At 44.5% G+C, this 21,122-nt stretch overlaps 1 protein-coding gene across 2 annotated transcripts in view; it reads left to right on the forward strand.

The window, feature by feature from the left end:
• LOC124785867 overlaps nucleotides 1-21,122 on the forward strand; it is a 423,877-nt gene that overhangs the window by 137,516 nt on the left and 265,239 nt on the right. The window contains exon 1 of one of the 2 annotated variants that reach the window (XM_047254216.1): nucleotides 7,024-7,286. The exons of the other annotated variant lie outside the window; for it this stretch is intronic. Within the exon in view, the coding sequence (XP_047110172.1) occupies nucleotides 7,086-7,286 (201 nt within the window). The 5' untranslated portion in view covers nucleotides 7,024-7,085. Of the gene's footprint in view, nucleotides 1-7,023; nucleotides 7,287-21,122 lie in introns of those variants that run through there. 2 annotated transcript variants of the gene reach the window in all.

Genomic DNA, 21,122 nt, shown 5'->3' on the forward strand with positions numbered 1-21,122 from the left:
CTTCCAGTGCTAACGAACAAAATGAGAAACATTCACGGTCATACAAAGATCACTCGAAAAGTAACACACATTGCACCGCAGCTGGCAAGAAATAGGGAAATAAATTTTGTAAATATAGCATTGGTACTTCATCTCGTCACTTGAATCTAATTTGTGTTTCATATTGTTTCAGGTAAGCCATCGCGGACGATCAGTGACAGCTACTTCTCCAACGTGCAGTGAGTTCCACCACAAATACGGGGACAGCAATACCCAGTCACAGTCAGCTGTTCCCAGTCTATAAGAACAATCCAGTGCAATGAAGTAATGTTTCCGATGGCTTCAGACGTTACAACCTGTTGATATTAGCAGTTGTCTGCGTTAAACTCAGTCGATGAAAACGCCTCCGACATTGGTAAATGTTTTCAAAACAAAACTTTCATTGCCGCGTGAGAGATCGTGGAGCAGACAGGAACAGCAAAAAGATCAGTTTATATTTATTTATCCTAGTTACGGACCTCGATATTTCATACCAGATACTCAATTTCGGTCTCTAGTGACAGTATTTTTTCAGTGTTTATTGGCTTCGGACAAGATCTGCTCAGCCAGCCTTTGATACATGAAATGCAACCATTTAAATGACATATGCATCCTCACCCATGAATCACATACAATACTGACATATGCTGGAAACATAGTAACCATATACTGATATGCTCAGTCGATAAAACCTTATATATGAGTTTGTACAGTGACATATCAAGCGTTGTGAGTAGTGTCTTATTTCTCGTGGAAGAAATTGGTCGTCGCGTGGTGTTTCAGTTGACAGCAGAAGACAGGGAGGTCGATGTCCTCCTCCGTGCCACAATCACGTAGGGATGAAGCAGTCACACGTGGCCAATAGAGATGCAGCAGGAAACGTCCCTGTTTAAAGCGAAGGCAGAACGTGGTGACCAGAGAATTTCTGTGGTATGTATCAAGCGCTCGGTAGTATGGTTACATAACAACCCCGTAGTTGAGACATTAGGCGCCACTAATTGGTTAGCTGGTTTGGGGAAGGAGACCAGACAGCGTGGTCATCGGTCTCATCGGATTAGGGAAGGATGGGGAAGGAAATCGGCCGTGCCCTTTCAGAGGAACCATTCCGGCATTTGCCTGGAGTGATTTAGGGAAATCACGGAAAACCTAAATCAGGATGGCCGGACGCGGGATTGAACCGTCGTCCTCCCGAATGCGAGTCCAGTGTCTAACCACTGCGCCACCTCGCTCGGTGGCGCCACTAATTGTTCCGTAACATTTTTATCTGCCGCCTCATGTCTTGCAGAAGGTCCATGGTCATGGAAATGGAAATGCCGTGTCGCTAGGGCCTCCAGTTGGGGCCGGCCGGTGTGGCCGTGCGGTTCTAGGCGCTTCAGTCCGGAACCGCGTGACCGCTACGGTCGCAGGTTCGAATCCTGCCTCGGGCATGGATGTGTGTGATGTCCTTAGGTTGTTTAGGTTTAAGTAGTTCTAAGTTCTAGGGGACTGATGACCACAGATGTTAAGTCCCATAGTGTTCAGAGCCATTTGAACCTCTCGTTGGGTAGACCGTTCGCCTGGTGCAAGTCTTTCGAGTTGACGCCACTTCGGCGCCTTGCGTGTCGATGGCGATGAAATGATGATGATATGGACAACACAACACCCAGTCCCTGAGCGGAGAAAATCTCCGACCCAGCCGGGAATCGAACGCGGGCCGTTAGGTATGACATTCCGTCGCGCTGACCACTCAGCTACCAGGGGCGGACAAGGTCCATGGTAAGGAACATGTTCATACTTCTTCGTCCCATGGTTGATAACAAGAGCGTTGACTATTTCATTGCCCCTGGTTCCATGGCACCCCTTTACTAGTGATAATATTCAGACCTGAGTTCAAACAATTTTCGAATCACACCGAGCGAAAATACAGGGTGTTACAAAAAGGTACCGCAGGAAACATTCCTCACACACAAATAAAGAAAAGATGTTATGTGGACATGTGTCCAGAAATGCTTAATTTCCATGTTGGAGCTCATTTTAGTATCGTCCACCTACGCTCAATGGAGCACGTTATCATGATTTCATACAGGATACTCTACCTGTGCTGCTAGAACATGTGCCTTTACAAGTACGACACAGCATGTGGTTAATGCACGATGGAGCTCCTGCACATTTCAGTCGAGGTGTTCGTATGCTTCTCAACAACAGATTCGGTGACCGATGGATTGGAAGAGGCGGACCAATTCCATGGCCTCCACGCTCTCCTGACCTCATCCCTCTTGACTTTCATTTATGGGGGCATTTAAAAGCTCTTGTCTACGCAACCCCGTTATCAAATGCAGAGACTCTTCGCGCTCGTATTGTGGACGGCTGTGATACAATACGCCATTCTCCAGGGCTGCATCAGCGAATCAGGGATTCTATGCGACGGAGGGTGGATGCATGTATCCTCGCTAACGGAGGACATGTTGAACATTTCCTGTAAAAAAGTGTTTGAAGTCACGCTGGTACGTTCTGTTGCTGTGTGTTTCCATTCCATGATTAATGTGATTTGAAGAGAAGTAATAAAATGAGCTCTAACATGGAAAGTAAGCGTTTCCGGACACATGTCCACATAACATATTTTCTTTCTTTGTGTGTGAGGAATGTTTCCTGAAAGTTTGGCCGTACCTTTTTGTAACACCCTGTATATAAACAGTCAAAGTAATAAGCTAAACAAGCTTCGTGGCCTTTCTATAAAAATGTAAGGACCATGCTCTATTCTAACAGACATACTGATTCTCCAGGGCACTCTTAAGAAATGTTTCATAAAGTCAAGGGAACAAAACTTCACGATGTTATATATATATACACGACATCTGTCTGCAGAAGGTCATATCTTCTACTGTGTACTAGCCACTTCGTGCTCCTAAGAATAAACGTAAACTTTACTAAGTGAGAGTTGGTTACAAGGGAATCACAAATAAACAGTGCTGTAATGTGATGCTACATACCTGTCACGGTAACCTAAAGAATAGCAGGTGCTCCATTCTTAGCGCTACATACGCCGCCTTTTGGAAAAACCGTGTTACAGATCAGTAAGAACGATGGTAATTGCAGTCATCGGACGTCGTATTCAACAGTGTAGCTTACTGGTCACAGAACACCAAAGTATCAGAAGTGCAAGGCCCGTCTTACGACACGGACACAGGACGACAGTAGCTCTGCAAGTGGCGTGGCAGTGAACTTTGAATGTGAGCAATATGGCGTGGAAATCCATATTATTGCTAGATAATACTTTTCATTTATACTTTATGTGTGGGCGTGGTAGTCTGGTGGTTGAGTGTATTTATTTGTAAAACCCAATATTGCAATTTCGTGCGTGTGGCTGTTATCAAGTAGAAATTTTACTCCTGATTACCACCGTCTTGCGCGTATTGCATTTTTGTAATTGCTACGTAAATATGCTCCTCGTATTCTGCTTAATTTTTTTCTCATGTGTAATACTGGGTGGGATAAATGATTCCGTATCCGTTTTTATTTCATATGAAACAGAAACTGGTTTCATCACACGGTATTCTGTGCACTCATGTGATTTGTTACTGCTTACGAGTTCGTTTATGAACTGTTCGATTTAAATGCATTGTAAGTATATTGCTCGTATTCTATGTTTTTTTTGTTATTATCTGTTTTTATTATTCTCGAATTTAATGAAGGCCATCGAAATTTTCATCGACATCTGCTAAAATGCATTGTTTGCAGTATCTGTTAATAACGTGTGAAAACATTTGCGTAACTACTGTCGCATTTTTAGCTTTTGCAAGGAAGAATGTTCTGGTCACTAAGACTACAAAGCGTAGGGCTTACTCATCTACATCTACATCCATACTCGGTAAGACACGGTAAACTGCATGCTACATTATTCAGAGCAATATACAATTAAGCTGAATACCAATACCGTCAAAACCTACTAATATAGAAATCTCGGAAAACGGTTGCGAACAAAAATAAAGTAGAATGAAATTTTCACTCTACAGCGGAGTGTGCGCTGATATTCTAGAAACATCCCCCAGGCTGTGGCTAAGCAAGCCATGCCTCCGCAATATCCTTTCTTCCAGGAGTGCTAGTTCTGCAAGGTTCGCAGGAGAGCTTCTGTGAAGTTTGGAAGGTAGGAGACGAGGTACTGGCGGAATTAAAGTTGTGAGGAAGGGGCTTGAGTCGTGCTTGGGTAGCTCATTCGGTAGAGCACTTGCTCGCGAAAGGCAAAGGTCCCGAGTTCGAGTCGCGGTCCGGCACACAGTTTTGATCTGCCAGGAAGTTTCAAAAATAAAGTAGAATACGAGCAATATACTTACAGTGCATATAAATCGAGCATTTCACACTGATTCGTAAGCAATAATAGGTACACGTAAGTCCGCTGAACACCATGCAACGAAAGCAGCTTCTGTTTTACACGGCACCAAAAACAAATTTGGAATCATTTACCCCACCCAACATTACGGATGCGAGAAGAACTCAATCAGAATACGTGTAACACATTTACAAAGGAATTCAAAGAGTGCAATACACACGCGAAGTCGTAATCGGAAGCACATTGTGATGAAACCTATTTCTGTTAACTATGAAACGAAAACAAGCACGGAGAATTAAAAGTTAAACAATAAGGAAGCAATATGAAGAAATGATAAACTTGCAGTGCTCCATGTAGCGTGACAGCGAACTAAGCGTGTGTTACCAGAAATCTTTTTGTGTTTCACTATCGTCTTATCGGCCACTGGGCGCGCTGCTGTAGCTGCGTATAACAAATATTAGCAGGAGCGTCGCGACGGTATGTGTTAGGCTGCGGTCACAGTGACTTCGACATCGGTGGATTCCGCCGTTGATAGACATCGGCCGGAGATGACCGATCTTTTCAAATCATTACGCCACCATGTGCGCTGTCACACTATAGCCGATCTTATCTCCCGAACGTTCAGACTGCGGACGACAATCGTTGAAATTCAAATCAGTTCGTTTTTTTCGGTAAAATCGACCGACGTTCTCGCACACGAAATATGGAGCGTGAGAAACTGAAAAGCTTAGTCCAAGAAAGAGTGAGTTTGTGGCATCCTGAGGATGAAAATGTCATCATCTGGATATGGTTCGGAATCTGTGGACTGAAATCCCATGTTTATTGGAAACCTCAAATAGACGAAATCTCTATTGGAAACATTAGGGACAGAGCATAACCTAAAAAAATAATTTGTTCAAGTGAAAAGGTGGCGTATGCTATAAACTTATAGCTACTGTACTGCATCTTTTTGTGGTAGGTTGTCATTAGTTGCCTACTAATTATTATTATTGCTGCTTACTGTGATTTTGTACCAGTAGGGTAGTGATTACGTTGACAAGTGGTTTACAAATTTGATGTACGGTACTTACTTCCATTTTTATGTGCTGTAGGTTATCAGAGTATCTTACGCTAGTCGCGCGACCGCTACGGTCGCAGGTTCGAATCCTGCCTCGGGCATGGATGTGTGAGATGTCCTTAGGTTAGTTAGGTTTAAGTAGTTTTAAGTGACTGATGACCTCTGACGTTAAGTCCCATAGTGCTCAGAGGCATTTGAACCATTTACGCTAGTCTTTATGCTTGTCTTTCACTCGTGTGCTAAATAGCAGTCATTGAAGGTTGACTGACGTACGTCTGCACAACTTTAAACAAATACAGCGAAACACTGTTTATAGCTTTCTTTTCAAGGGCACCACGAATTATCTCGAGTAAGTGACAGAACCCGGGATCTCCTGCTTACATGGCAGACGCTCTATCCATCTGAGCCACCGAGGACACAGAGGATAGTGCGACTGCAGGGATTTATCTCTGGCACGCCTCCCGCGAAACCCACATTCTCAACGTATTGTCCCGCACTACATTCGTAGTGCCCCCGCCCATTATACTCATTACTCGCGGCGCGTTGCCGATTCCCGTAAGAGTTCGGGCACTGCATTCGCACAGAAGAAGAAGATGGTCAAATGGCTGGTGAGCCTTATATATATATATATATATATATATATATATATATATATATATATATATATATATATATATAAAGATGGTATCTGTTTTTTCGGACATGTCCGAAAGAACAGATACCATCGGTGACCATGCAGCTAATTAGAATGAGCGTCTGTCATGTAAGCAGGAGATCTGGGTTCGAGTCCCGGTCAGGGCACACATTTTCATCTGTCCCCGTTGACGTACGTCAACGGCCTGTTAGCAGCTAAGGGTGTTCATTTCATTGTAATTTCATTCTAATTAGCTGCATGGTCACCGATGGTATCTGTTCTTTCGGACATGTCTGAAAAAACAGATACCATCTTAATATATATCGAAAGTATAGTACTCGTCACGTTCTTTACGAGATAGGAAAGGTCATTCGCATGCATTCTGCTTCTCTTCAATATCAGAAGCCACTATGCAGCACTTGTATCCAAACACAGAGGCGTCGTGGTATCCACCCCATCCTAAAAGATTAAAATATAACCTACTTCGTGCATAGAATAGATTCTAACCTAACCTAATCTCCTTTGACCCTGCCAAAAACTGACAAAGGAAATCGGACGCATTATGACCACGCTAACGGCCGACCTCTGGCGACGGCGTATGACGCGAGTTGTCGGTGCCACTGTGAATGCGGCCATAGGCTGTGGAGTATACCTTCGTTATAACACGGCTGCAAAAAACGCTGTCAGAGCAGGTCTCGAAAGTGCAGTGGGAGAATTAAAAGTGCGCCCTGCCACGCCCTTCACTGAGGTGTGCAGAGTAAATACGTAGAAGCAGAGTTATTCTAGTACTTAGTACCGGCCCAGGCACTCGCGCAAAAGACAGCCGTTATACGGCTGCGGGTATCTGGCCGTACCTGCGTGCGCCGCTCAACAGGTGCAGGCAGGCGTCCGTATGGTCGCGTTTACCTGCTCGCCCGTCTCTCCAGTGGGCGGGGTATGAGGAGGGGGGGGGGAGGGGGCTCTGCACCACCCCTCCCAGTAGCTGTTGCTGGTGGGGCGCGCCGCTGCGCGACCAGTCGCTGTCCAGACGCGCTCCGAGGCTCACGCAGTCACAAGAGCAGGCGCCAAACATGATGACCGAAACGACGGTAACCGTGTCGACGCAAGATGCGGCGCCGGGCCACAACGCGAACGCTCAGCAGCAGCAACAGCAGCAGGTCCCGCACGTGAAGACGGACCCCGGCCAGCAGGGGACGCCCATCTTTTCGCTGCAACGCCTCAACCCCAACTACTTCCGCACCGTGCCCGGCATCATCAAGCTCGTCCAGCTGGTGAGTTCGTGCTCTGTGGCGCAGCCGCTGGCTGTCTGCGAGGCGGCGCCAGATGCTTTCAGCAGGTGTTGTGATGTGTATATGTGGGTGGTACCACAGGTGTGCCATTGCATCCACCAAAGGTGTTGTGCACAACTACCAAATATAGGTCATTAGAGGGAGCCACTACAATGATGAACAGAGCGCAGTGATATGACAGGTCACGTTTTCTCGACGTGCTTGATCAATGCTGTGGTCTCAAGTGTTCAGCCAGGTTGTTGACCCGTTTCATGCACAGTACCTCGACGACCGTCCCAGGTCGTCTTCTTCAGGTGCTGCAAGTCGTGCTGTTATTTGTACCCACTTCCTAGACGCCAACCGAGCAGTGAGTCCATAAAACAGCACAACCTGCAGCATCTGAAGAACGTACCGGGGTCAGACATCGAAGGACTGTGCATAAAACGTTATCAACAACTCGTCTGAGCACCCTGGAGCACGCCTTTAAAGTGCACTAAGGATCGCCAGAGGCAAACACTGGTTTTGCACTACAGGATCTTACCGTTTGTCGGGCTGAATACCTGCAGTAGTGCAGATAACATAACCCCTGGGACGTATTCAAACGAGACTGCTACACGATCAAGCGGCCAAGATCGATGGTGAACTCGACAGTAGTTAATTTTATCAAAGATCCTGAAACTTAGTGGACGTAATTAATTTGGTACTCGAGCGTAAGTACAATACTTTCTACAGTAAGCAGCAAAAGTGCAAGTGTTGTGTCAATGTTCGCTCTAAGACACTTTCGGTACTCACAGAGCACACGCGCTGCAGTGAACAAAAACGCAGAGTCAGTGTTGGGATCTTGGTTAAGGCGCATAGTTTGTCTGTCGTCTATCTTAGGATGGGGGTCTCTATCTCTATCCATCTATCTATGCATCTATCTATCTATCCATCCATCTATATACCAATCTGTCCTACCCATTTTTAACTTTCCATCATCCCCACTTTTCTTGCATCACAGATGTCTACAGTTATAATAATAAAAGATATATACAAGTTTAATATGAAAATAATAATTTGCAGCTGCTGTCTGCAACGAACTTTGTACAGTTCAGTAGCGCTTGGTAAACCCCTTTAGCGTAACTTACGAAGAACTGCAGTTCAAAGAAATAGAGCATATGAAAAGCATTCATCCGAAAATTTGAGAAGTACACGAATCATGCATTTGATTCAAGAACTATAATACCAAAAAACTATCCCGACTTTGATAACTCGTCATTGCCAAGTCTTCAGAGTACGGCTGGGAGAGCGAGTAAATGAAGAGTATTCATTCAGTATTTAACGGTTCGGGAAGTCAGTCTTTGTACCATTTTAGCGGGGGTCTTTCCCCATCTGCTTTGATGTACTCAGCTGCCTGTGGTTTGCCTGTCCTAACTGTTGAATGCTTGAACTGTAAAGAGTTCCTTGCAGGCAGCAGCTACCATCCCTCTATGAATGGGCGTCTATAACTGCTTTCACAGACGGTCAGAACGCAAGCGGATATACCTGGGGGAGGAACGTAAATTGTTGTGTTACGCATAGCTTGTAGTTTGTAGAATTGCTAGTCATGTTAGTTGTTCTGTTACTCTATTCTTCGTAAATTATCTGAGAATATATAAGCGCTTTCACTAAAATGTAATTTTGGGGAATGGGGTGCAAATTGGTCGTGATTCTTACGAACCCTTCCTCTCTCCTCCACCCTCTCCCCCTCTCCCATTGGCTCTGCACCTGGTCAACATTTGTGACAAGGTACAATGCATACCGAACTGAGATTTGTAGACTTCAGTTTGCCACTAATCTCTCACCATACCTTCAAATGACGCAAAAGCTTTTCTGCAATATTGCATAACTAGCATACTGGAAGAAAGCATATCCGACAGTTACACTCTAACTGCATCCTGTATGAGGTTTGGAATGAATGGAGAGAGATTAGTGGAAAAACAGAAGATACTAATCCGTCACAGAGGCGTGTTCCAATTGAGAAGCTAGTGCATGCATTACAAGCGAAAGACAAATATCGGGCTACGACTCCTATTCTGGCACGCACTTTTGCCACAAATTGTGAATGATGACAGAATGGCGTTGCTACGTTGAATCAACAGTGAATAAACACTGTAAGATACATGACGATTAAGAATGCCCGTCTACAGCTGAACATGCTACAATGGTCTGGTTAGTATCAAGGTATCGTGGCGTAATGTCTTTCCCTTACAGATTCCCAGGCTTTCCAACCTTCTCCAACTAGATGCCTTATCTTGTGTATGAGCGTACTTGTTTGTATCCTTCTTTGCCAACGCAAATAGCTTTCATGGAACTTTATAATTCTGGCGGCCACAGCCGTCAGACTTCATGACGAATGGAAGTAAAATGAACCGCAAGATAGCTGTGATTGATGATTTCTTTATCCTCACGACCGGCATCACTGCATTAAAACAGCATCCACAGATGAAAAACAGCATCACGTTAGCCCACCAAGACGGCCGCAACGTTCGCAGTCAAAATTCAAACCCCTCAAGAGGGAAAGTCAAAGTAAGTAAAGCAGGACATCGGGGTGAATACTGTGGTGGCGCATCTGTTGTGTTCGCGAGGGTTGGGTGCGAAAGACGGTCGGGTGTGTACTCACCTCCGGTACCGTTGCCTTGCAGCCACCACGGATGCGCCATCGCACTATTCGTCCCGATATCCTCTTCAGGGCTCTCATTTTTGACTATGAACGGTGGGGGGGGCTTCTTGGTGCGCTAATGTGACACTATTTTCACTTGACGCTGCTGTTTGAAAGCAGCGAAACCGGTTGTGATAGTAAAAAAATCATCGATTACAGCTGTCTTGCGGCCAATTTTCCTTCCATTCATTATGCAAACAGCTTTCTTCTCTAGAGTGTATTTGACTACCTGATATACAGATACATTGTTTAACGCAACAAATTGAAATGTAATTTCCTATCCTAGTCATCTCACATATTGATTATTATCAAGTAGGCTACTGGATGGTCTGAATGCCTTTTCTTAGGCTCTCTTTCTTTAGCGATGTGATCAGTGATTTTGAGATGGACAGGACGAGTGAATGCTTGCCTGTGTAGCTGAAATCTCTGTTTTCAAATTGATGGCGTCATTGCTCTATTTAATTTGGACTCATTTCGCCTCATTGGTTCCCAGAATCCGGGGCCATTGGCACGTCTGTGTTACAGCTCGCGAATACTGTGTCAGTAATTTTCAGAACTGTAGTTCAGACAGAGAGGTCTGTTCTTAGGTCCTGCTCTATAATTGTACTGCAGAATTCTAACTCAGGCAATACATGTACCTGGTGGACGCAGATGAACATGATATATCATATCATGGACAGCGTCCCAATACATCGCAAGAGGTGGAAGGTTCGTGATAAACCAATATCATGCAAGTAGCAGAAAGTTTCTGGAAGTCATCCAGAAGGCCGTGGCATAAGTAGTTTCCTTTCAAGTACAACGGGGCATTTTTTGCGGTCAAAGTCACAGACAGCGTAAAACATAAACATAGTTCTTTGCTTCGGAAACCTTGACTCGTGCATTGTATTTATCTCTGGCAGGACATTTCTTTCCTATTTAACTTAGCTGTGTTTAGCAGTCATGTAAAAATACTTAAATGAAATCGTGAGCGCCTTTGGCAGCAAAATCCTCACTGCAGTTCCGGACATGTGGCCATTATCTGATGGAGTACTAGGAAATTGTGCCTCCACACCTGTCTGAATCTTAAATATCGCAGATGTATTTGTCATTATCAGTTCAAAATGTCAGATACTTAATGTTACTGTTCTTTGACATAAAGCACGTCAAACCATTTCATGCACTGTACATGAGTTGTGGTTTGACGTGATTTATGCAAAAGACGATAATAACGTCAGCATTAAATACCCAACATAACGAAGTGCTAGTGACATATATAGGATGAACCAGAACTCCACGGAAAAACTTTCAGAGGCTTTTAAGCAATGCCTTCTGGGTATTTTGGTACAAGGGACCCACGGTCTCCGGCGACTCGTTACAGACTAGTAATGTAATAACGGTTTATTCGGTTTGCTACTGCAGTCACCATTCTTTCTATGAAAATACCTACACAACAATGAAGAATCCTGTAATATCTAACAACCACAATCTACAATACACAGTACAGAGTAATGCAACAACACTCACACAAAACACTCTTCTGCAACGTGGTTGCCGTCGCTGCGGGAACAGATCAGCTTTGTGTCGTTGTTCCATTGCATTCACGTTACCCACACACGAGGTGCATACTGCCGTAAACGTACTATTAACACTCCAGTAAAAATGAACTCAACGCAGAACCAAGAACAACTGAATGCTAGCTTGAGGACGAAGAATAAAATGGCTAGTACTGTTGTCAACAACAGTTACACTGCGTGAATGGAAACTAGGCACACAGCGCATACCGTCGACATCTGCACTGATCTGCACTGGTTCAAGTACAATAAAGGTAGAAAGCGAGACACAGTGACTCTGTAAAGAGCTGCCAGAGACCATTGTTGTCTTATACGAGTGCCAAAATACTCAGAAGGCAGCCCTGAAACGGTCTGAAAGTTTGTCGGTGGAGTTTGGGTCAACCCGTAAATTATTGTAGGACAGTATATGTATATAAGAGCCTACGCAGCCTCATAAATGCAGAAATCGTATTAGAAACACTTGTAAAGGTATCCGTGAACATCATCTGAAAGTTTGTCGTTGAATAACTTCTCATGGTCGGGGTTCACAGTAAACAGTGCACATGCGAACAGTGTATTATAATATTGATTAGTAGAGATTTATGTGAATGATGTTAATATTGGCAACATTTCACGTAATTTACATCATTTCCCAATGTACAGAACTTTGCACTGGCCTGATGTTACTGGGTTTCTACAGTGGAAAGGCTTATTTTTGACGATTACATGTGTACATGTCGGAGGATTTTGAAGTGGTGATGTGCTGAAGCAAAATCTGTACTTGGAAATGGCCCGAAAGGTCGAAACTACAATTGTGAAATAAATAATTGTTACAGTCAGCCGCAAACATGATGTCCTTTAAACAATTTCTCTCTGAAGTTCTACACGCTGTATACATGTCCAGTATTGTTTGTTTTGGCATGCTGAAGCACAATTTCGCAGTACTTCATTTGATAATGAAATTGTAATAGTATTATAAATTAATAATATTATTCAAAGGTGTCCACAGTGACCTTTAGGAACTCTTACCTACTTGATGGCCAACAACATACTTTTTAGCGGTCTAGCGGTTCTAGGCGCTCAGTCCGGAACCGCGCGACTGCTACGGTCGCAGGTTCGAATCCTGCCTCGGGAATGGATGTGTGTGATGTCCTTAGGTTAGTTAGGTTTAAGTAGTTCTAAGTTCTAGGGGACTGATGACCATAGATGTTAAGTCCCATAGTGCTCAGAGCCATACTTTTTAGCTCTCCCACATGTGACTGGCTATACCAGTAGTAGCGAATATATAATGGCCACATTTAATTCTTGACGTAAATAAGAACAACACAGAGATTCGATAACCGATGTACATTGATTTTTCTTGTTTCTACACTAGAAAGAATGGAAAATCGATAAATAAATATAATTAATGTTCTGTTGGAGCTAATTCGAATTAGCAGAAAAGTGCCTGAAATTTCTTTTATGGGAAGGAATTGGTAGAACTGTGATCGATTATCCAAGTGGGCGCCACAGGACGTATTCGACAAACACCTTGTCTTAATGGACATTTTAAAGAGCGCCTGACGATGAGGCTGCTTATTAGCATCGACTCGTTATACAACAACTTACGGTTTGCTCGGGAAGCTTCCGAGAAGGTGGTTAAGATGTCTTTCGTTTAGGACGTACACACGGGTAAAAGTGGCGCCGAATATCTTCTACTTATTGATTCATGAGCAAGTTATGCGTATTCCATGTAAACAGTCAATATAATTTTGACGGGCTGAAACTGTATTAAAATATGACTTTTTGGTTTACTATATAACTTGTTGCCAACGGCCTTGTCGCATTGGTAACGCCGGTTCCCATCAGATCATCGAAGTTCAGCGCTGTCGGGCTTGGCTAGCACTTGGATGGGTGACCATCCGGTCTGCCGAGTGCCGTTGGCAAGCGGGGTGTATTCAGCCCTTGTGAGGCAAGCTGAGGAGCTATTTGATTGAGAAGTAGCGGCTCCGGTCTCGGAAACTGACATACGGCCGGGAGAGCGGTGTGCTGACCACATTCCCTTCCATATCCGCATCCAGTGACGCCTGTGAACTGAGGATGACACGGCGGCCGGTCGGTACCGTTGGGCCTTCATGGCCTGTTCGGGAGGAGTTTCGTACATAACTTACATAACTTAACTTATATAACAAGAAATTATTTCTCTCCAACATTGGCGATTCAGCCGTGTGGGACAGAGTCTGAGAAAGTTCGCTATAATGGAGATGATATAAATGCTTGTGGAACTGTCTGCTGTGTCGGCTGATTGGTATTCCCAACAGTCGAAATTTATTGCTTCTTTCAACCAGCTACGTACACACGTTCTACATTTTTACATTCCGCTGTAATTGATCATAAATGTCTCGTTCCTAACTATCTCTAGACGTTGTAACGCGCAGGTGTAAAAGTTTGCAGACGTAAAAAAGTAGTTACATATTGTGGTTTTCTGTTTTATTGCTTTACGGAGGAGAAGGTGACGATTTCATTCGTTGGTATGCATTGCTCTTACCTGCACAATCAGAATCAAAATGACGATTTTCGTTGAAGTTGGATTTCTGGTGAAGCATATGATAGGCAGTTCCCATTTTGGCTTGTCTCCATTCATTCATCACGGAAACGAAATTGAAAGTATGTAGAAAACGCCAGATAAAAGGTAGCTGACGACCCTTAAGAGCAGCACCGGTTCTTGTGAGAGTGAACACTGCGTGCAGTAAGAGTTCCGCCAAAGGGGCTCAGTCAAGGTCACGGAAACGAGACGTGCAAAACGCAATACGTCCAGCAGCAGGTTTCAGTGACTAAGAAGCGCAGTAGTGCAATAGCAAATTGTGCGCGAGAGCCACAAACAGCATTCTATCCTACACCGAAGCTGAAACATACTGTTTCGAGAAGTTGATATCTCGGTGGACAGGGTTACGAAATGAATCACCTGGGAGCTTTTCATCTGTACTTCGGCATCCGGATGTTACAACAGCCACTTTTCGTAGAACTACGCTTCGTATCTCCCTCCGCTCGCCCATCCCCCTCCTCCCTCCTGATTTCCATGAAGACCACTTACGCAATTTCATTCGAATTATTTCGTTGTTGTAAATGTTATGCTATCTAGTCAAGCTCTTTCCCGATATTGATATGTCGCCTTATATTTTATTACCGGAATTGTGTTGGCGATTCAGTCTGGAACCGCGCGACCACTACGGTCGCAGGTTCGAATCCTGCCTTGGGCATGGATGTGTGTGATGTCCTTAGGTTAGTTAGGTTGAAGTAGTTCTAAGTTCTAGGGGACTGATGACCTTAGATGTTAAGTCACATAGTGCTTTAGAGCCCTTTCAACCATTTTTGAGTTGGCGAAGCTAAACTACAAAATACTTTTTTTTTACTTTATTAATCGCAGCAGTACTGACAACGATGTGTTACCACTTGATGCTTTAAATGTAAGCAGTCTTTGAATATATATTTATGATAAAACAGTTTGCATATAGATCTTTAGCTTGAAGCATCCTTGTAAATAGATGTTATAAACTACTAAAATAAGTTGAAATACTAAATTTATTATTCTTGGGAATTTTAGTTAGTAGAGCCATTTCATGAAATGGAAAATAATAGACTGCGAGTGTTCATAGAATAATTCATTTGTTTTTTTTTTAACCAGTTCTCGGTGTACGAGATGTTAGAGGGCAGACTAACGTCATCAAAACAGTATAGATTAACAGCACCTGCAAAGGCATTACAAACTGATGGTTGTTGCATAAAACTGAGTGAAAATGGTATTTCTCCGTGAGGCCATGAGATGGCAGAAATAATTAAAACTAAGTAATGAATAAATGACGTAGATGGGATATTGTTGGGGGAGGGTATAGAGCGAGGAAATTTAGGTTTAGTTTAAAATTCTGTTGCAATTAAATCGAAATTTAAGAGTTAGTACGTAACTACTATTGTAATAGAATAGAACAGATGTATACAAATTAATGTGAAGAATGTTGTATAACTGCAGAGGAGATGTACATGTGGTAAAGAAGCACACTGCTTTGAAATTTGGAAAAGAACACAGAACAAAGTCGGTGGGCTTGATGGGACAGACAGTATGTGGAATTGGTTCAGGCGATTAGGTGTAGTAAGGAGAGAAGTGATCAGCTAAGTTTGCTCCTTCAATACCATTTGACCTAAGTTTCAGCCAATACAACCAACATTTACTTCGTACATTAAGGACGACATCGTGGAAACTGCATTAGCAGCAAGTATTTGCTTTATGAGGCAGTTCAACGGTCGTTTCTTATCACCCCTCTTCGGTTCTTTACCTAGGTATTTGCAAATCAGTTGTCAGAGTACAATGATTGCCTCATACCAGGCGATCCTGCTGCCACAGTCAAAAATGGTTCAAATGGCTCTGAGCACTATGGGACTCAACTGCTGAGGTCATTAGTCCCCTAGAACTTAGAACTAGTTAAACCTAACTAACCTAAGGACATCACAAACATCCATGCCCGAGGCAGGATTCGAACCTGCGACCGTAGCGGTCTTGCGGTTCCAGACTGCAGCGCCTTTAACCGCACGGCCACTTCGGCCGGCCACAGTCAAATGATATTGTGGTTGCTACGGTCATGCGGAAGAGCATAGGACACTTGAATTGTACATTCGATATATTATGTGCCCGATAACCAGAGCCTTTGGTAAATTAATAGCTACAATAGTCATTCTGCTCGGTACTGGATGGCGAGCGTTCGCTGAGGTTCGATGTAATGGAATGGTAGCTGGGTACTGTGATGCTCGGCGCCGGGCACTATTTCTGATGCCGTGCAGCAGTGTTTTGATAGGAGCGAGTCGGCTTCAGAGTACAGTGGTATGCTTCCATGCAGTCCGCAATTTAAGTGGTATTTTGAATGAGGAGAAGCCTACTGTCGTAAACTGGACCAGACAGGAAGTGTTGGAACTATGTCCATTACGAAAAACAATCCACGACGCAGTTTTCTGTCCTTCAGTCTTCACCAAGCATGTTCAGTTTGTACACTGCTCTGGCTCACATAAAGCAGTTGAACCCAGTATATGTCGAGGACGTCCTCAGAGGCTTTCGCAATCGCTCTCTTGCCACGGACGTTTTCTTAAATCGCTATAATTGCTTGATGCAGAAAGAAACGTTAACGGGAGTGCGCAGTGGAATCCAAGCAGCGTCATCTGTATGCCTTAACTGAACCAAGGTCAGCAGCTTTCCGACAGTAGTTTGTCAGAACTCTTTCTGACAAGCGAGACGGTGGGCAGGTGGAGTGGTGGTTTTGTGGTGGTGGTGGTGGTGGTGGTGGGGAGGGAGACTGTTGGTGTTGGTCGCTCTGTGGCAAAGTTTTCTATCGTGCATAATAAGGGCAAATTGTATTAGGTGGGTGGCTGGGTCTGCTGCATCCTGCTACACTGGGATGGCGTACTCGTGGACGCACTGGGAGCAGCGACTTGCACCTGAGGACGCCGAGATGTTTAGATAATGGTGGTATTGGGTTCAGTAGAGATGCAACTCAGCAAGTACCCGACAGTTTCTGTACATTCTGGAGCCACAGTACATGAGTGTCCAACGTGGCTAATGGACGTGGAAAAAACACACACTTGAAAGCATGTGGCAGAACCTTCATTGATGTTTGAAACTGATGATGGTGAAGCTGTTCACAGCCCGAAGGCAGTGCTTTACTAGACATTGTCCTGTTGGTATTCCGTTGCCTAGCTCCCACTTGCAAACTGACTCACCCAGTCAGTGATAGGTGGACCTACAATTTAGACTATGAACTACAGTGCTAATCGGCATTGCTCACATCCACGGGTCATCGCCAGAGTTGTAAGAAGCGAGCAGTGACACACAATCCTTGGTGTGAGAGGGTTTTTAACCCAAGACCTTCCTATTCATAACCTGACACTTATCCACCGTGACATCCAGCCGGACATTATACTGACAGAGTGCGTTAGAGCCAATGACTATAAACGCCTTGCTGTAAAGAGGTTAGCAATCACGTACGTGGATGCCCGAAACACATTATAACTGTGATATTCTTGTCAAGTCTGCAACTGATAGTCAGTCATCTAGGTACATTTCCGAGATCCATCTAGCAGCCATCTTCATGGGAGGAAGCTGTTTGCTATTGGCGCCGGAACTGATTCGTACCGTGAACGACGGCCCCTTAATACGCCACGGAAGGCGATCAGCGCGTGCGCCATTTATCGTGGCTGCTACCCCGAACGCAAGTAAATGTACGGCGCCCGAGTGGTGAAAGCTGTCAAAAACGATTACTCCAAAAAAACAATACCAATCGCTGTTATTTAGGACGTATTTTTATTTTTAGTCTACCAGTTTCGACGATACATTAGGACATAAGACTTAAATAACAGCGATTGGTGTTGTTTTATTGGATATTGACCAGCCGTAGTCCCACAGTCCACCCAGAAGATGGAATTACATTCATTAAAACGATTAATCGCTGTCGGGTATCACTGCCAGTACATTCTGCTACCCGAGTCAGCTAAAACAGAATTCCAGATTTTATCTTGAGGGTAACTCTTGTCTCCATTTATAACGTTGTCTACCAGTCTAATTTCAGGTAGTTCCTTTAAAACAAAGTCCCAATAACGGGACATAGGGACAGTCATGTGCGGCTCATCAGATAACGTTGTGTCCCTCTGTAAGATACTGCTGCGCCAACGTAGATTTCTCAGGCTGCAGCAACCGTGTGTGGCAAAGGTGCTTAGCATATGTCATGAAGAGTGGTAATTGTTTGACCAATAAACGTTTTCCACAGTGACAAGGTATTTAGTAAACGCCGGGCTTCCTCAAACCTAGGTCATATTTTAGAGTGCCTAGGAACGCTCTGATTTTGGTTCAAATGGCTCTAAGCACTATGGGACACCAGTCCCCTAGACTTAGAACTACCTAAACCTAACTACCCTCAAGACATCACACACATCCATGCCCGAGGCGGGATTCGAACCTGCACCCGCAGCAACAGCGCGGTTCACGACTGAAGCGCCTACTACCGCTCGGCCACAGCGGCCGGCTTCTGATTTTGGCTGGCGGACCAAATACACTCTCGCTGTTATCTCTTTGTAAAATCTGCCCTATCTTTGAACATATGCCCTCAACAAACAGTACGAAAGCCATGTTCTAAATACATCTTATACTGGTTTCGGCGAAGGTGCAAACTGGAAGGCATGACGGATCGGTTTGTCTGTTTATGCCTTGTGCTTGAGCACGAGCCTAAGATGCTTCAGCTCTATTGCCAAGCCTTATTCGTCTGAGGTGGCATAAGTCTCTTTGCCAACGATTGTAGGACCCCACTCCGTTGTAACGGTGGATGAACATTCATTGCATGGAGATACCAGTCCATGTGAATCGGTTTTCAAAATGGTTCAAATGGCTCTGAGCACTATGGGACTTAACATCTTAGGTCATCAGTCACCTAGAACTTAGAACTACTTAAACCTAACTAACCTAAAGACATCACACACATCCATGCCCGAGGCAGGATTCGAACCTGCGACCGTAGCAGTCGCGCGGTTCCGGAATGAAGCGCCTAGAATAGGTTTTCGATAAACACTCTATCCCAGAATCCCAGTGTCCTTTCTGTAAACCAGCAGTCTAGAAACAGAAGCTTTCTGTTCGTCACAAAACATTCATATAACTATATTTGACTTTCAGAAAGAATCCATTGTTGTTCCGAGCATGAGACTAGATTATTAGACATTGTGGACTTGTAAGAACGCAGAGGAAGAGCACAGCGCGTGCTGTTTACTAAATTTCAGTGACCTGCATGAGACTGGTTGGGCTTTTCTGAGGATCGTCCAAGTCGATGGAGCAGAGTGTCAGACGAGCCGCCATTACTAACCACACGGCGACCGCATCCCACATTTGTAACTATGTGGCACCCGGAGGTACAGCTGTAACTACTAGGAACTGTTTTCTGGGACAAGAGCACTGCTGACTAGGCGTACTGTGATAAATACAATGGTGTGGCGTAAGAAACTCTCATATGAATGCGTGGTATTTGATCTTTCGGATGTGAGGATTGGGGATAGGTGGCTCATGGTCGAAGTGTGGATCAACCGGGGAGCGTGCCGAGATAGTCTGCACATTTCCGATAAACACCACGTCCAGATGCCGCACATTGGTTTACGCAGCTGACCAGTGAGCAGGAGCTCCTAGGTTCGACTCCTGGTCTGGCACACATTTCCATTCGTTGCCGCTAATTCCGCGTAATGCCTCGATGCAGCTGGTATCATTAGTTCCTTTCCTTTCCTTTTTCTATCTTTCCACCTTCAGTTTAAATAATATGAAAGAAGCGCATCACAAAGGGATGGAGTCACAGTCTACTTGGACAGGAGTATAGCGTAGACCAGGGGAGCGGTAGATACAGGGTATTGTAGCAGACACATGCAGATGTATCTCTGGCGTCATGGTGTCGGAAGTAATAGTCTACATCTGTGGTGCGTCTCGAGGAAACAACATAGGCTTGTTGAGCGCATGTGAACGGACCGCTAGAAGCGTCCTGTCGCTGATGAGGTCATTCATTAGAGCGCAAGCTCGGGAAGGGCACGGCCGTGGGATTCAGGTTAACCGATGTACAGAAAACATAGATCGCTATACCTAGAAGAGGATTAGAACTCTGATCCTCTCAAAAGCCCAGTGCGCTAAGCACTGCACCAATTCTTTTGATGAGAAAGGGTAAGATGGGATGGGACGGCGTCTGGCCCGATCTGTGTTACCTGTAAAACCCTATTTGCGATCGCAGGTAGACGAAGTCTAGATTTCCGAATGTGATAATGCACTGACTATGAAGGGTTGCGGATATATACATTTACAGAAGGATATGCCGGTGAGTCGGCTCGTGCTCTTAGCTGTCTGAGGGATGGTGACGTCACAGTCGTGGCGCCGCTGACTGAAACCTGTCCAGGTATGCCAAGGAGCGGACGTGATGTCACAACATACCTCCGCTCCACGCACTTTCATCACGATCGCGCTGTATCTCTGCGTTCTCACGGGTCTGCCCTTTGCGACGCGTTATCTGCAGATAGCGAGGCTAATAACTTCCTGTGCTACGCGTGCTTTGTCTTATCTCTAGGCGTCAAAAGATTTAAGCGATTACTGCTCGTGACTTTGGGTGAGATGGACCACTTCTCGTTATCGGGACTCTCTCGCGAAGTAAACACCAAATCAGAGCAGTGTGATAATATCGAAAGAGCACCTCCGCCTATTGATTCAAATTTAACTTCACATTCAGCGTATTAGAATCCAGAATCACATTTTCTCCAACCAATAATAAAGCTCCACTGTGAATAATCTGACATTTCCGAAATGATGTACCATTGACACATATCGATAGTAATATAGGCTCTTACCTGTTACCTTTGAAGTGTTTGTTATCTGCTGCGAATGGTTTTGGTTGGGTTACCTTGCGGAAAAGATTATGTGAAACTGAATATATTTCGAACAGTTTCTAGATAATTCTCGACAGGAATTGACCTTTCGACGTACGTAGAAAGAGTCATAAAAATATGAAATTTGATTTTTCTTAAGATGTGCTGTGCTTTGTCGGCAGAGCAAGTGTCATGACTTAAAATCAATAAAACTTCGCCTTGTATTAGCCGACG

Source organism: Schistocerca piceifrons, chromosome 1 (assembly GCF_021461385.2).
Source record: "Schistocerca piceifrons isolate TAMUIC-IGC-003096 chromosome 1, iqSchPice1.1, whole genome shotgun sequence".
NCBI lineage: Eukaryota > Metazoa > Arthropoda > Insecta > Orthoptera > Acrididae > Schistocerca > Schistocerca piceifrons.